General features: G+C 39.4%; 1 protein-coding gene across 1 annotated transcript in view; it reads left to right on the top strand.

Annotated features, from left to right (window-relative positions):
• cos (kinesin-like protein costa) overlaps positions 1–17272 on the top strand; it is a 248599-nt gene that overhangs the window by 20933 nt on the left and 210394 nt on the right. The window contains exon 5 of the mRNA XM_068225849.1: positions 8157–8420. Coding sequence (XP_068081950.1) covers positions 8157–8420 — 264 coding nt within the window. The remainder of the gene's footprint in view (positions 1–8156; positions 8421–17272) is intronic.

Raw genomic sequence — 17272 nt, forward strand, 5'->3', positions numbered from 1 at the left:
CTCTTGCTTCCTCGAGATCATTCCGTCTATCAACCTTCCCTTGCTTACCTATCTCTTGGTGGAAATCCTGCCCTTCAGATCCTATTACTCTCACTTCCTTCTCAGGCATGGTGGGGATCCTACTTAATGCATCTGCGTTCTTATTAGTTTTCCCGGTCTTGTATACTATGGTGAGATCGTACTCAGCTAGTTTGATCTAAATTTCATTAACCTGGAAGTAGGGTCCTGTACATTGAATATCTATTTTAAGGGTTTATGATCTGTGACCATGGTAAAGTGTGGTCCAAATAGGTATGGTCTAAAATACTTCACGCTCCAGACAATAGCAAGTAATTCCTTCTCGGTAAGTGCATCATTTCTTTCTGCCTTGTTTAATGTTCTACTAGCATATGCTATTGGCAAGTCCTTGCCTAATTCACCTTGTGAGAGAAGTGCTCCTAAGGCTTCGCCACTGGAATCTGTAGTTAAGATAAATGGTCTCTCAAAATCTGGGTACTGTAAGATGGGTTTCTTTGTCAACTTCTGTTTCAGAGTACAGAAAGCTGTCTCCTGTTTATCTGGCCACACATAAGGGGCATTTTTCTTTAGAAGTTCATACAGAGGTTTCGCTATCTTACTATATCCTGGGATGAACTTACGATAATACCCACTCAAACCTAAAAATCCTTTCAGCTGTTTAGTAGTTGTAGGCCTAGGAAAGTTTCTCACTGCCTCAAGCTTTCGCTCATCTGGCTGTACCCCTTTAGCAGTGATAACATGACCTAGAAATGCTGCTTTCCTTCAAAGGAATTCGCACTTATCTGGCTGCAACTTCAGCCGATGTTCCCTCAATCTCTGGAACACGTCTCGAAGTCTCTGATTGTGTTCCTCAATAGAATTGGCATATATTAAAATATCATCAAGATAAATCATGCATTTTACACCAATTAACCCTGACATTGCTACATTCATGAACCTCACGAATGTACTAGGGGCATCTTTCAAACCCATCGGCATTCGTAAGTACTCGTAATGCTTACCTAAGGCGGAGAGTGCTGTCTTCTCACAGTCTTCGGGCCTCAGTAATACTTGATAGTAGACTGATGCTAAATCCATCATTGAAAAGTAACTGGCCTTCCGTAGTGCATCTAACAACTCTGAAATTATTGGAATTGGATAAGCGGAACCTATAGAAACAGAGTTCAGTGCTCTATAATCTGTACATACACGGTACTTCCGTTTCCCTGAGGGATCCATTCGCTTCGGCATGAGCAACAGTGGAGTGTTGCAAGCTGAGGTACTAGGAGTAATTATCTCCCCTTCCAGCATTTTGTCTATTTGCTTTTGAACCTCCTCCTTCCGAGGTTCGGGTAACCTATAAAGCCTCACGTTAATTGGAGGCTGATCTTCCCTAATTCGAATTTCATGCTGCAATAAATCCGTGTACGTTAACTTATCGCCCTCTAAATGAAATACGTCATTGTATGCAGCACATATAGCATACAGTTGCTCCTTATCCTTGGGTGCTAAATTATCTACTCTTAATTGTTCTAGTACCCTCTGTTCTCGGGGTTTTTCACTATCCTTTAGCACCTGAACCACCTGATTTATTTATTTCGACTGTACCCATTAATTGTTCTAGTACCCTCTGTTCTCAGGGTTTTTCACTATCCTTTAGCACCTGAACCACCTGATTTATTTCTTTCGACTGTACCCATTCAGAGGATTCAACAGGTTCAAATTGTTGAATACTAAACAACGGGCTCTCAGATTTAACGCCAGTCTCTCCCGTGTTTAACATACTAACTAAGCCTTATGATTGCAAGCCTTCGTTATACAGCTTGATATGAACACCCCTGGCATAATTTCTTGCTTATCAATCACACCTTCTGCCTCTTCTTTGTCTGTTCTTACTTCGATGATTGTCTCTGTCCTGGGTTTGAGACAGATCGTATGCACTCTAGCACTATTTTCCATCGTGTAATACTGGATTCCCTTTACAGTGGCATAGCCTTCCTTAAAGTTTATTATGCTCTCTTTCAGTATATTCCTCCCAATAATCCCACCACTGTTAAGGTGTACATCCTACCGAGCTCGATAGCTGCAGTCGTTTAAGTGCGGCCAGTATCCAGTATTCGGGAGATAGTAGGTTCGAACCCCACTGTCGGCAGCCCTGAAAATGGTTTTCCGTGGTTTCCCATTTTCACACCAGGCAAATGCTGGGGCTGTACCTTAATTAAGGCCACGGCCGCTTCCGTCCAACTCCTAGCCCTTCCCTGACCCATCGTCGCTATAAGACCTATCTGTGTCAGTGTGACGTAAAGCAACTAGAAAAAACAAGGTGTACATCCTCACCAACTATGTAAAAAATCAGCGTTTTACTCTCCCTCTGAGTCTGATCCCTTCTGAATCTACACTCGTTAACTGTGAGACAGTCTCCCTGACAACCTTTGATTCAGGTGACACAAACTGTAGTTTTATGAGAGATACTTCGCTTCCAGTATCCAACACAAATTGAAGGAAATTCTCCTGACCTGGCACACCAATTTCTATTCTGCCTTCTACAGTGTTTGGGATTTTATTTGAGATACAGTTATCCTATACACTTCTCGAACACTCCAACCCAACAAGAATGTTCTTCCAAAAATCTCTTCATAACCGGTCACGGTAATTTATAACACTTTCCTGTAATAGGTCTCTCCCTATTAAACCCTCGACAGACAATCAAAACTCATCTCCTACAAGATAAAATTTGGGAGAGGAGTCTCCTGTCTTCAAATTAACACTTCCTTTTTTACGAGAAATTCGGCCAGTCACTCCATGCAATTCTATCATTGGTTTACTGTAGTTTATTTCTCCTTTTTTGCACAGCCCACTCTCGTATGAGGTTCACATCAGCCCCTGTATTCATACGAAAATGATAGGGCCTTTTTCGTCCCTTAATACAGACCTCGATGGAACCAGTCCGGTCGTGTTCCCTTCGGGACTGCTCCAAATTATTCGCTAACTGAGTGCTCTCCGGAAAACTCTCACTTTTACATCCATTTTGCCTTTCATAGGCCTTTCATGGGGTGGAGTATGTGACTTTCCCTGTACGGGCGTCCTATTTCTTGGGACTCTTTCTTCGGTCCAATCTGGCGGTCCCTCTTTCGTTTAACCCCTTGTCGCTAGCGTTTCTCCCTTTCTGCTCTTCTGTACGTTTAGAGGTTTGGGAGGACACCCCTTTCTCTTTAGTGTAGTTACCTTGTCTGTTTCGAGAGACACACTCTGTCTTATTGAACTAACAATTACGCTGCAGGTGGCCCATACGGCCGCAGGCAAAACACTTCCTTTTACCTGTCGACCTTTGCCATCCCCAGCATTCAGACTCTGTGGCCAATTTTGTTGCAATTATATCAGCGAATTTAAGCACAAACTTTAACTTTGTGTAACCCGTCTTTTCCCTTTTTCTTGGTGCTTATTTTTACACTCTTTCTGCATATGGCCTACTCTGTTGAAGTTTCTACGCAAGGGAGGCTTCTTTTCTCGAACTTTCGAAGCCTTACAGTCTTGTGCTATATCTCCTTCCTTGTCACAATTATAACAGATTACTCGCATTTTAATACTTCCATAAAATTTCTGGTTACTAGACCTGTGCGCTGGTTGCGGCACCTGAGGGCTCTGTTTCGGTAGAATTCCAGCCAATTCGACCGGTCTAGCTTGGCCTCTCATTTGCTGTTTAGCCCTCCTAGACATTATAGCTGTTTCCTCTTCTCGCACAATGTCTATCGCCTGTTCAAGGGTTTGTGCATTTCAGCTTTTGATGAACTTTGAATTCGTTCATCGCGCAGACCCTGCACAAAACTGGCCTTGACGAGTTTTCAGATTAAATGTGCTTGATGTTCCTTTGCTACAGGCGTTTCCCCGTGTACTGCAGTGTTTCTTAAATCTGTTCCCATCTGATCTATTCTATGCGCCCAGTGGGCTACCGTTTCGCCTACCCCTTGCCTAACAGCAAACAATTGAGGAGTTGGATGCAATAACAGCGTAAGTAGACTTACGTTATTTTGAGAAACAGAAGCTTGAAGTTTACAAATGTTCTGAGTTAAAAGTAATATTAGGAATCAACCTGAATTTCATTTAAGGACATTTAAAAGAGCCAGGAAATGTATTTCCCAAAGAATTTTATTGATCTGTTAGCTAATAAGAAAGACAGAGTTATTTAAAATTTCCTTTTATACGCTGTTATTGCATGAAGAGCAGGAATATTATATTTTGCCATACACCAGTATTGATCAGGGAGTTAGGAAATCATGATCGCCCACTATAAGGGAACAAAAGTGGCTGTTTATCCCACCTGAGTTCTCCAAAATGTCTAAACTTACTAAAATTAAGAACAAATTCAAAAAAAAAAAATAAAAAAAAATTGTGAATTAAGAAAAGTAAAACCATTAAGTTTATTCTTTATTTAACATTAACCTTTTTTGTTCTTTTTGGGTCGAGAGAATTTTGTTAGTGCTTTCTCCAATTATGGTATTAGGTTACGGTCATTAGTAACATTCCTTTCTGAACAACTTTTATTCTTATTTTCATTTACAAAATGATTCTCTAAACCTAAAAGAAAAGAAAAGGAACAAAACACAGATCACAAAGTATATAATTGGGATTTAGACATTGTGTGTCTTACTTGTTTGAAATACTCAAATGCATCACTGATCAAAATCAGGATGATTCATCTTCACATGCTGCATTAGCAGACTCTAGGGAATCATTACACACAGACATGACTTTCACATACCACTCAACATTTTCAGTTTTTAAGTATTTCATTAGTGAAATAACATCAACCCTTTTGTCTGCTTTACGCCACACTTTCTTACATCATGTAGCCTCAAATCATTAAACTGAGAAAGCTATCATTCCTCTTTAAGAAGGTAAATGGCACATAGTTAAGAGTGTAGGACTATGGCTCTGATACAACATCATTATGGTAATAAAGTCACACAAACTTCTGTATCATGAATCTGTTGCTTTTAGCAGAGTGCATTCTTAGAAACATAGATCAAAGTGCTGATACCCAGTCTTTTATTAAATGTGACACCACGAAACCTTCTCTTCCACTCGGTGACATCTTCTCCAGCCAGAGAACTGGCTGCAACTGAATGTGCCACTCGTGAAGCATGCATCATGCAATAACAGCGTAGCGCATGGTACCAGTTTTAGTGAGCTCCTGACCTCTAGCGGCATCCTAGCGAACTAAGACCTGGACTGGGTTGTAGTGAAGGGACCAGGGAATCTGAAAACAGTATTCATGCAATAACAGCGTAAGTAGACTTACGCTGTTATTGCATCTAGCTCCTCAATTGACAAGCATAAAAATCTACGGTCCTTTTCTCACTATAATACTCTTCTAAGGCATCTTTTATCTCTTTCCAAGTACATACGTCAAGTTGCACTAATAGCTTGCTACGGGATTCCTTAGTGATTTTAGTTAAAATCAATTTGTAGAATAAATCATAGTTATTTGGCGTAACCAGCCCTAAAGCAGTTTCTACATTTTCTCACAACACGCGTAATCTTTCAGGTTGCATCACATCAAATTCTGTGCCTATTAATTTAAGAGCCTCTGTTACAGATAAATAAAGACCTTCATGCACTACTTCAGCATGCTCTTCAATATTACTGAGTGGTGGACTAGTAGAGCCATCCATAATGAACTGTTCAACTCACCCTACTGTTGACCATTGGACTCTGGAACTATCTATCTGCTGCTCTGATTGTACAATGCTGCAGAGTGATGCTGAAACTCTCCTTCCTTCTCCCCGTCAGTAAGGTGTTTCTCGATTACAGTTTGTTGCCCTATAACATAACTCCAAATAATTATAAATCAGCTTAAAAAAGCAGATCACAGCGTAATATTCTTCGGTGATCGCAAATGTGTAAAACAAAATATTGCTGAATGCAAATACACTCTACCCCACTTCTGCACACCACGAATTTCAAGTCCACCTGTCGTGATCGTAAGGATTCGGCAGGCTAGGGACCGGGCTCAGGTTTTTCTTTCGGGAGCTATTACTAAACAATAACAAGAAAAACTTTCCACTCACGCACAATTCTCTTCACCTGTATTATCTTAAATAGGCACACACTGTATATTTTCAAATGTACAATTATGAATCTTGAAATCTTTGTAACAAGTACAATTATAGCTCTTGGTTAGATAGTCTCCCTCAAAGTCCTTGACTATCCAGTTCATTTACACATTATAATACAATAAGATCAAACCCTGCAAAACTTGGTAATTACTTAGCTTGTGATTGAATACTCCTTCTTCCATCAGCGTCCTTCTTCTTTCTTGACTTCTTCTCTGTGCTGGTGTATCATGCGATGCGATGTTAGGTTAAAGTGGATGTGTATCTCCAGGGCTCGAACACAACACCCACAAATTCCGTTGTCAATCAGAATAGCTCTTCTCCCGACAGTTCTGACTACAAGGTTAAGTTTACTGATAGGATAGGCACACTATATTACATGGCCTTCCTAGTAAACAGTTCAATGTTCTTTCCCAGTCTTTAGGCTCACAGCTACAACAAGTAACTTAGTCGTTGCAGCTAAGAGTCTTTATATAGCAACCTGCTATCTATGCTGTACACAGTGATTCCCTCACTGCCTCGCAAAAGCCTTTAAAATACCTGAACTGTTTCTCTCAGTAGCTTGCGGCCACATACTACTCATTACATGGCTTAATGCCACACACATAACCTGAAAATTCTGCACTGTTATGGCTCACAGCCACACACACGTTGCTCGCTCAGTGGTTCAACGGATTCTCCCTTTGTGGCACACAGCCACACACACTCTGCTTCCACGGTAGTTGGACAGATTCTCCCCGATTCGTCGAGGTATCATTCCCTGTATCTTACGTTCTAAGTTTCACGAAGCTTTAACCCTCTACTTCTCCAGAAGTCTCTCATTTTTAAGTCTGATAGGTTCACATGTTCCTCCCACTGACTGATGGGGAGTGTCATGGAATTTACTCGAGCGACTTGCTTCTTACTGCGTCAGAAATTCTACGCAATACTTCCTTCTAGAAACACTTACAGAACCTTCTATTTTTTCCGTTTTACACTGACGTTGTGTTGACGACTATTTCACAACATTACACAGGCACCAACTTGCGTTGCACCAGCTTGCCTCAAGTAAAACTTGTGTGAAAACTTATGCTCAAACATTTGAAGCACTATGATTTCTTGCCACTGTTACATGGTCATATAAACTCTAGATCAATACTCAATATCCTTAATCTTGGAGGTCGTGGATTCAAGACTCGCTCTAGTTGTTTCGCTCGGCACCGAGACATGAAAGGGGGCGTGTTGCGACACGCAGTCGTGACAGTAGAGATCTGTACCCTTTATTTACAATCCCATTTATGTGAATACCCCAATGAAGATCTTTCCTTATATTAACACCTAGGTACTTACATTGATTCCCATAAGGAACTTTCTCCTTATCAATGCAGTAATTAAAACGGGGAGGACTTTTCCTATTTGTGAAACTCACTACCTGACTTTTAACCCCGTTTATCATCATTCTGTTGCATACTATCCATCTCACAACATTATCGAGGTCGTTTTGCAGTTGCTCACAATCTTGTAACTTATTTATTACTCTGTACAGAATAACATCATCCGCAAAAAGCCTTACGCCTGATTCTACTTCTTTACTCATATCATTAATATATATAAGAAAATATAAAGGTCCAATAATACTGCCTGGAGGAATTCCCTTCTTAATTATTAGAGGGTCAGATAAAGCTTTGCTTACACTAATTCTCTGAGTTCTATTTTCTAGAAATATAGCCACCCATTCAGTCACTGTTTTTTGTCTAGTCCAATTGCACTCATTTTTTTTTTCCAGTAGTCTACCCTGATCTACCCTATCAAATGTCTTAGACAGGTCAATCGCGATACAGTCCATTTGACCTTCTGAATCCAAGATATCTGCTAGTTTACTGTAACTTTCTTATGCTTAGTTTGCTGTAATTGTAAATTGCATGATCTTTTGGAGGATTTAGTTTACTTTAATTCTCTTATGCTAAATTTGCTGTTATTGTAAAGTGCATGATCTTTTGAAAGTGAAATCCTCCAATGCTGTTTGATGCGAGTACATCAGCTATAATTTTTGCTGTTACATTTCAGATGAATTGACAGAATCTGATATAAACACAGAAAAGTCTGTGGATCTTGGAAGACAAACTAGCAGTTATGACACAGTCAATGAGGCAGAAACTGAGAGTGACATAGAACAAAATCCGGATTTTCTTGAGAAGCTGGATGGTTACATTGAGAAATTCAAACATAGGACAGATAACAAAGTAAACAAAAGAAAGGATGCACTACTTGTGACCTGTACACCTAAGAAGGAAAACATATCATCAGATTTTGTTGTGGAACAGAGGAAAGGTAACTGAAACATAAAATTTTATCTCTCTCTCTCTCTGATTTGATTTGACACTTCCTTGTTCCCTTCCTCTATATGAAATATGAAATCTGTGTACTATTATAGGTAGGTAGAATATGTTGTACGCAATTTATTGTTGTCTTGCTAGATTAATTTTGTTAATGTGCTTCCTTTATCTGTTATTGTCTGATCTCTAATTACACTCATCAACAAAAAAATAAAAAATAAAAATCATGTTCTTAGAAGGAATTGTTGTTGTGCTGCAAATCTTGTCAGGCTGTTACATATCAAGGAGGTAGTCAAATTATTAGTGTAGTGATGTAATTAATGGAACGTTCTTGGCATCAGAGGCTATGAACATGCTGCTGGCCTATGTAAAGGCTCGCAGAGTCTACTCATATGTAATGGATAACTGCTTCTGGTTGTAGAAATTTTGTCAGCTTCTCAACATGCCCCTGTGATTCACTTGAAGAGATTTTGTCCAGTTATTGGTGTTCGAGGGAGCGCGTAATATTGGAATGCGCGAGGCTGTGTGATTTGACAAATCGTCTCTGACCTATGCTCTTTTGGCCATGCTATTAATGTGTGTGTCTTGTGACCAGTGGATGAGTGAGGGTCCCTTGACTGACCACCAAGGAATAGGATCATCTGATCTTTTGACAAGCACTCAACTGTCATGTTGTCTGCCATCCAGGCACATGTATCACTTTTTTTCACAGGCCCCTGTGTCTGCCTGATCCACTTCCAGGCACGTTTTTCAGAAGAATATAGTCTCATGGCATTCATTACATGTACTGTCATTGACACCCAGACCTTGTCATCTCTGTTATGATCATATCATGAAAGACAAACCAGGATTGCTATGGAGTGGAACCGAGTTGTATTTAGTGATGAATCTACTTTCTCTTTGTGCACTGATGATGGCTGTGTTTTTATCTGGAGGCCTCGTGGTAAGTCCCTCAATCCTGCCTTTGCTATATTATGACACCCCATCCCCACTGCTGGTGTACTAGGCTGGGGGGTGCCATACCATATGACAGTCAGTCACCCCTAATTGTGATACAAGAGACATTGACAGCACAGCAATATGTGAACAACATCTTGTAACTGCATCTGTCCTTCATGGGAGGGCTTCCAAGAGGTATTTTCTAGCTGGATAATGCTCGGCTGCACACAGCAAGAGTATTACATGATTCCTTCCGCAACGTTGCCACATTTTCTTGCCCGCTTTGTCATATATATTGCCCATTAATAATGTCTGGGACCACCTAGGGCACCAACTTCGGCAATCTTGGAGTTAACGTGGTCTAGAGAACCAGTTGCAGCATATATGTTAGAGGATACTGTATAAAACCTCTATGCCTCCATTCCCGTTCGTATCATACCTTTTATCCAAGCTAAAGATGGACCCACAGGGTACTAGTCTTCCATCAAGCGTTCAGTTTTCTGCAATAAAGTATCCTCTTGCTTTGATGTTGTACTCATTTACTTACATTGTTACAATCTCCCGTACCATATCAAGTTTCATGTGATTCCAACAACTACTTGATGCATGATATTTTTGGCTATGCATGTATTAAATTATTTTCTACTGTTATTTTCCATGTTACCCTCTGTCTGCCATGATAGGTTATAAATAGAAGGGTGTATTCGGAGTATTTTCTCTCAGAGACCGAGTGCTAGTGAGTAATTGTAAGGTAAAGAGGGAAAAAGTTTCCATTCTTACTGTGAAATTCTCATGAAATTGCATACAAGAAATGCCCTTGTACCACTTATTACATTATGCTAGTGCCCCATTTAAGAAGTGGAATGCTTGTAAAATCGTATATGAATGCCTCAGACACAACAAGTGTGTTAAACATTTAAAAAAAATAGAAATGTGAAAACTCATGAATGTGTTGAAAATCTGAGAAAGAAAGGGAGTAATATTTTTATTAATTTCTTATATTACACCATTTTTGTTACCTTGAATGTTGTTTGAGCATTCTTGTTGTATTATTATTCCTTTTTGTTTAGGTACAGTTCTTAATGGCAGGTGATAGGCCTAAATATGGATAGCTGCCACTCTGTTTTTTTTATTAAGTGTTTCAGTTTGGTATCGTGGGTGTCACTGTTTGTCCCAATATGTGTACAGTTGTTGGGTAAGTGCTAGTGTAGTGAGAGAGAGAGAGAGAGAGAGCGAGTGGGTGAGTGAGTGAGTGAGTGTGTACTACAAATTACTTTTAATTTGAATGTCTTATCATTGCAGTGTAGTGTAGAATATTTCATCTTGTTTTAAGCCTCATTACAGTATGTAGTAAGTCATACAAGAAATACTAAAGTAGTGGAAGAATTTATGTAAGAAGGCTATAGTAAAATAAATGAAAAAAAAGACGTTGAAGACAAACCCTTTGCTAAGGAACTTTTCAACCTAATTTAAAATAAAATTTATGCAATAATGAAATTTCTAGTACGATGTGTAACTCATTGGAGATGGGTAGTGGATCTGGCCATGTAAAAATGAGAGAATACTGAAGTACTATTGATTATAGTGAACTTAAAAACGGATATAACTTCATCAACGAATTAATGTGATATCTTGTCTCTAACAAAGATTATGCCATATTTTGCTTGGCTTAGTGGCTCAGATGGTAGAAGTGCTGGCTGTCTGAATTCAAGTTGGCAGGTTCTCAAACATAACAGCCTTGTGTTGGTAGATTTACTGGCTCATAAAAGAATCCCGTGAGACAAAATTCCAGCACCTTGGCTTCTCCAAGAACCTGAAAAGCAATTAGTCGGACACAAAACAAATACCATTATTATTAAACTGTATTTTTATTTTCCTGAAAATGTAACAAAAATGTAACAACAATGTCACTTATTATATTGGTGGTCAAATATATTTGGTTGGTGGGGACAGTAGTAAGGTTTGTTACTTTTTTTGTGATAGAATAGGTGATATACTTTTCTTTAATGCTTGTTATAGTTAAGTGATATAAATCCTATCTCCCACCCTCCTAATGCTGCAAGGTAAAACACCAGTTCTTTTTGTAATTCCTAAAACCTTATACAGTGAAATCTGTCTTAACCCGTAGAGCAGGGCTTGCAGCTCCATCCGCACTTCAAACTCTGCGCTAGGGTGGGTGATGCGGCTCCAGACGCGCGACTGTTTTTATTTTTTTCTTATCTTCAGTATTAGGCGCGGGCCTTGAAACTTTCCTCACATGCTTTGGAAGGTGCTGTCATCTCTACGATTTTTTTTAACTACGTAGTAAGAACGGTATTGCGACAGGGAATCCCCTATCTGTTTTGTCTGTATTTGTTCAGTGCAAAAATCGCTTAAGCGCCGCATCACATTCAGCCCGTGCATTTGTCAGTAGACCGCATGACTGGCCCTGCGCTGTACTAAGTTCGCGATAAACAGAAGCTTCAGTGTGTTCCTTTTGCGTTTTTGAAATGTGTTAGAGTTTTATTTTGTTTTATATCGTATTACAGTATGTTGAAAAGGGCGAGGGATATTCCAAGTGATTGTACTATTCGTGATATCCTTGAAAATAGCGAAGATGAAAGTTGTAGTGACTTCAGCTCGGAAAGTGACGATGAATCTCCGTTATTAGTAAATATTCCGGGAAGTAGCTTTTCTAGTAGTGTTCCAAGACCGGTTCAATTGGTGCGGAGTTCGAGTTCCAGTGAAAGCAGTGAAACTGAGTCTGCGAATAACGGTAATCCTGCTGCTGTACAGGGTGAATGGGATGTGTGGGGTTGTAAGCGAGCAAGATTTCCAATAAATTACAATGCTGGAATACAGGGTGAACTTTTAGATAAGAAACAGCCCGAAGAAATTTACGAATTTTTTTTAGATGACGGACTTTAGGATTTTATTGCACAGCAAACAAATCTGTATGCTCAGCAAACAATTACCTCAAATTCGTTGATGGCAAAAGTGAAAAGAAGAAGTCGTGAGAGAGACTGGGTACCCACTAACAAAAATGAAATAAAACTTTTTTTAGGAATCTTATTACTGCAGGGTATTGTTCAGAAGCCAAAATTAGTCCCATTACTTTTCTCGTAATAAACTGTTAGCTACTCCTGTATTTTATGAAATTATGTCTGAGAAACGATTTTTCCTTTTACTTAAATTTTTGCATTTTGCGGACAATGAAGCATATAATAGACAGGTTCATCCCAAATTGTATAAAGTGAAGCCAGTTCTTGACGACCTATTATCAAAATTCAGAACCGCATATACTCCAGACGATCACCTATCTATCGATGAGAGCCTGTTATTGTGGAAAGGTAGACTGGTATGGAAGGTATACATACCGAAGAAATGATCGCGCTTTGGTATGGAATCTTATAAGTTATGTGAAGCTAAATCTGGGTATGTGTGGAACCTCCTATGGTATACGGGAAAGGAAACTGATCTGGTAAATGAAGTTTGTGGAATAGATATTTCTGAGTACACTAAGCCTTCCAAAGTTGTATTTACACTGGCCGAAGGTCTGCTGAATAAAGGTTATCTAATAGCTGTGGATAATTACTACAGTAGTCCGGAGCTATTTGACCTGCTCAATGACCTTCAGACAGATGCTGTAGGCACCGTAAGACCGAACAGAAAAAATCTCCCAAAAGATGTTATGGGGAAGAAACTAAAAAAGGGGGAAGTTGCGTTTGCTTATCGTAACAAACTCATTGCTCTCAAGTGGAAAGACAAGAGGGATGTGTGTATGCTAAGTAGCATACATGATGCCGAAATGCGCACTATGAAAAACAGGAAAGGGGACACAGTAGAAAAGCCTGTCATGTGTATAGATTACAATGACTCAATGGGTGGGGTCGATTTATCTGATCAGTGTATGGTCCCGTACAGTACAGCCCGAAAGCGAATCAAGAAATTCTACGAAAAGATTTTCAGGCATTTGTTAGACATAACAATGTTCAATTCCTTCGTTATTTATCAAAAACATGGAGGAAAATTCACTCACTTACAATTTCGTATGCACGTTATCCAGAAGCTTTTTGACAAGTATGATAAATCAACCCCTGCTGAAGCCCAGCCAGTCAGATCATTAGTGTCACTGTCAAATGACCCTTCGGATCGATTCTCGGGAAGGCACTTCCCGGATTTCAATGCCCCCTCAAAGACGAAACCCATTGCAAGCAAGAGATGTGTTGTTTGCAATGCAAATAATAAAAGAAAGGAGACACAGCACTGCTGCAAAATCTGCGATGTAGCACTGTGCCCGGCTCCTTGTTTTGGAGTGTACCACACCGCTAAAATGTGAACTGAGAGGCGTCCATTGAACGTGTATTGTGAATAGTGTCCTTAATTGTGTAAACTCGTGTGTGTGCGTGCGTGTAGACAGTGACGGCGACTGGGTGATAAAGAAATTAGAAACAAAATGGTAGAACCTACTGTACATTTGAATTGCGAATTTAATTTCTTTTTTATACAGCTAAAATGCAATAAAAATGTTATTTTTCCCCAAAATGTGGAGGAGCACTACCCCCCCCCCCCCATTGACACCGCCACTGCGTGTGGATATATAGTGAAAATCTCTCAGTGAAATTAGTGACTCGGCAGTTTCATATCCAGAACAAGAGAAGAAAGTACATATTCGGTGAGTACATTTTTCTCTGATCATTTTTATATTCTTCAACAGTGTAATAATAGTACAGTATAACAATATATTATAGTGCTTGTGGGACTACAATGACAGTTTGATTCGTAAATGTTTACTGCTTATGTACAAGTTTTGGAAAGTATCTATTACAATGCCCATAAGAGAAAAAAACTGGAAATATGAGACTTATGCGTATGTTGCACTAAAAAACGTCGTGCTTAAAAATCATTCTTTATCGTGAATATGCAGTGCAGTATCGAAATTTATGTGTCTTATTGTCACAATATACAAGTAATGTTAGATAGATACACGTCGGAATGCATAAATCCAAGTATTTAAAAAAATAAATAATGATGAAAACGCCTCCCCACCGTAGTGTGTAAAGAGGAAGAGCTCGCTCCCCACTTAACGGGTTAAGGGTCACCTCTGACAAGCGGACAAGTTTCTAGGTCCATGATAAAGTACCGTGTTGTGCAAGAGTAATTTACTCCTTCTATATGGAAACCGTCTGTGATGGACATGGACGTGGACACACCATAGCCTCTGCAAACTTCAATTAATAAAACTCTCCTAAACGGACAGTTGTTTTGAACTAAATTTGTGCATGCGCTGATTTTGTATGAAAGTACTGCAGTAGCACAGTACTCTTTGCACAGATGGTACTGCCAAGAATTGCAGTTACCAGAACTTGAGGTGCACATTGTACACATTCATGGAAGGCAACACTAAACAATGCTCTCACCTGTAGTAGTTCTGTTGTCTGAAATATTTGACAATGCTGGAATTTGTACTTTCATTTTCACGTTACTTCTCAGTTGACTTGTAGGCTTTTGATGTGTTCAGTTTTATGTTAGTAAGTTAGTGTGTTTTAACATGGCTCCAAGGAAGTTTTTAAAAGAAAAGGTAGGTATAATAGACTATCACAAATAAGAATAAATAAGAATTCACAGCAGAATTAGGTATTGGAGAATTCAACACCTTGAATGGTAGGGTAGAGAGACTAAGAGAACAGCATGTATCAACTTCAGAGAGATTTATGGAGAATCATCCAGTATTAATATACAGATATTTGAAAACTGGTTAGAAAAAGTGCTTTTAATCATAGATGGGTATTCTCCAGAGAATATTTTGAATGCCAATGAAACTGGATTATTTTTCTGTGCTTTACCCAAAAGAATATTGTGTTTCAAGGGAAGCATTTGTACTGGCAGAAAAGTTGTGGAGGAATGTTTTACGGTCTTGTTATGTGCAAGTACAAGTGGAAAACAGGAGAAGCATATTGTAATAGGGAAAGCTGCAAAATCAAGGTGTTTTAAGAACAGGGTTGTTACTAAGTTTGGCATTGAATGGAAAGCGAGTAGGAAAGTAGGGATGACCAGAAAAATAATGACTTAAGTGGTTAGGACAACTGGTCAGAAAAGTTATACTACAAGGAGAGAAAAGGGCTATTATTCCTCGATTATGCATATCTTGTCTTGCCGGTTGTGTTTCCTTAGGTGGATGATGGTCCTCACAGATTGGGTGATGATACTGGAACCCATGTAGTAGCAGGGTTGGCTGCTAAAGGTGTCTGTACTCCATGTTAGGAGCGGCGCGATAACCTGCTGGCATAAGCTCTAAAATTCCTTTGGGAGTGGTAACTCAATCATGATAACAGTCTAAAATGAAAATGGCACTTTTAAATCAGCCTCGGAAAATGCTAGGGCGTTCCCTGGATGCGACATGCAATTCTAATGCTGGGGGAACTGTGAGAAGTGGGCGACCAGTAGAGAAAGTTGTGAAGGTGGCAATAATCAATCTCGTGTCGCTGTCTGGAAAGTCAGAAGAGGCAATTGATTTTATGAAGAAGGAGAATATAGACATGATACAGGCTTTTGGGATTATGCCATGTCAAGAAAACAAGGTGAAACTCTCTATGTTTTGCAGAGAACTTTGCTCTGCGTCTTCTCGACTGTTAACGAGGAAGACTTCTGCAATAATGAAGGTTTGAATTTAGACGTTACTAATAGAAGTATAGGTGGTACATTCATTTGTCACCAAATGGCTCACCGTACGTGGTGCATCGTTACACCTTGTTTTCTTGACACGGCATAAGCCCAAAAGCCCATATCATGTCTACAAGTACGGGCCGTGAAAGCATCATTGTTAACAAGGAGAATATAGTTATGATGGGATTGAGTGAGTTTCAGTGGAAAGGAAAAGGAAAGAAAAAGTTGAGGAGTGATACACATTTTACTAGAGTGGAGGACATAAGGCAAAGAATGGAGTGGGTATAGTAACCAACAAGATTTTTAGATTAGAATGTAGATAAAGAGACTACATAAGTGATAGAATACAGTATTTACTCACGCATTAGACCCCTTTTTTCCCCACATTTACAGCCAAGAAAAGTGAGGGGGTGTCCAGTATGTGATAACCTCAAATTTTGTGCTGTGAACACATGACTTGACGAATGTGTTCTGAGTTTTACTGGCTATTTTTGTATTTCTAAATTTAAAAAGAAGAAATGATGAACACATGACTTTTAGCCTACATATAAAGTAAATATAGTCAGTTATAGTTACTCTTATATCAAGTCATTCGTTTCATCTCATTAACTCTTCTGATGAGGTTGACATCAGGAAGGGCATGCAGTCGTAAAAATTCGCTACGAAAATTTGTCTCACATACTCGACCCCATTGATAAAAGGGATAAAGGTATCGCAGTATGCAATATTAATACAAAAGAACATAATGGCAGTCATTTGTGTCTGTCAGTTAAGCAGTAGGCCTACCACACAGTAAACCTGATCATTGCTTTCATTTGAATTATCGTCGTCTTTTGCTGCCTACTTCCCTGCTACCGGCGTGTCGTCATTCCAAATGACGTCATCTTCATGGCAATCGCATGTATTCAAGATCCTGTCTTTTTACAACTTAAAAAATTAGTTTTGTTGCATACTATAGAGGCCAAACAGTGAGAAACTCTTTGCAAATGGTTTCTGGAGATGGTCTCTGTTATTCCCAGTTGGTGTATGTGTGGCAGAAGCCATGCTGTGAAAAGCGTGCCAACCCACCAGCTGATAATTAGTGTATGTTACGAGTTGTACTTCCAAACGTAATACATAGTGACTGGAAGCATTCTTTGGATAACTGTGGCTGTTGAAAGCCAGGCCTTTATTTCTAAGTATATTTCATGCTTGTTCTCTACATTTATCACATAAGGATTTACCTAAACAGCTGTAATTTAGATGAGAGAGACCACATTGTTT

This window comes from Anabrus simplex, chromosome 2 (assembly GCF_040414725.1).
Source record: "Anabrus simplex isolate iqAnaSimp1 chromosome 2, ASM4041472v1, whole genome shotgun sequence".
Lineage (NCBI taxonomy): Eukaryota > Metazoa > Arthropoda > Insecta > Orthoptera > Tettigoniidae > Anabrus > Anabrus simplex.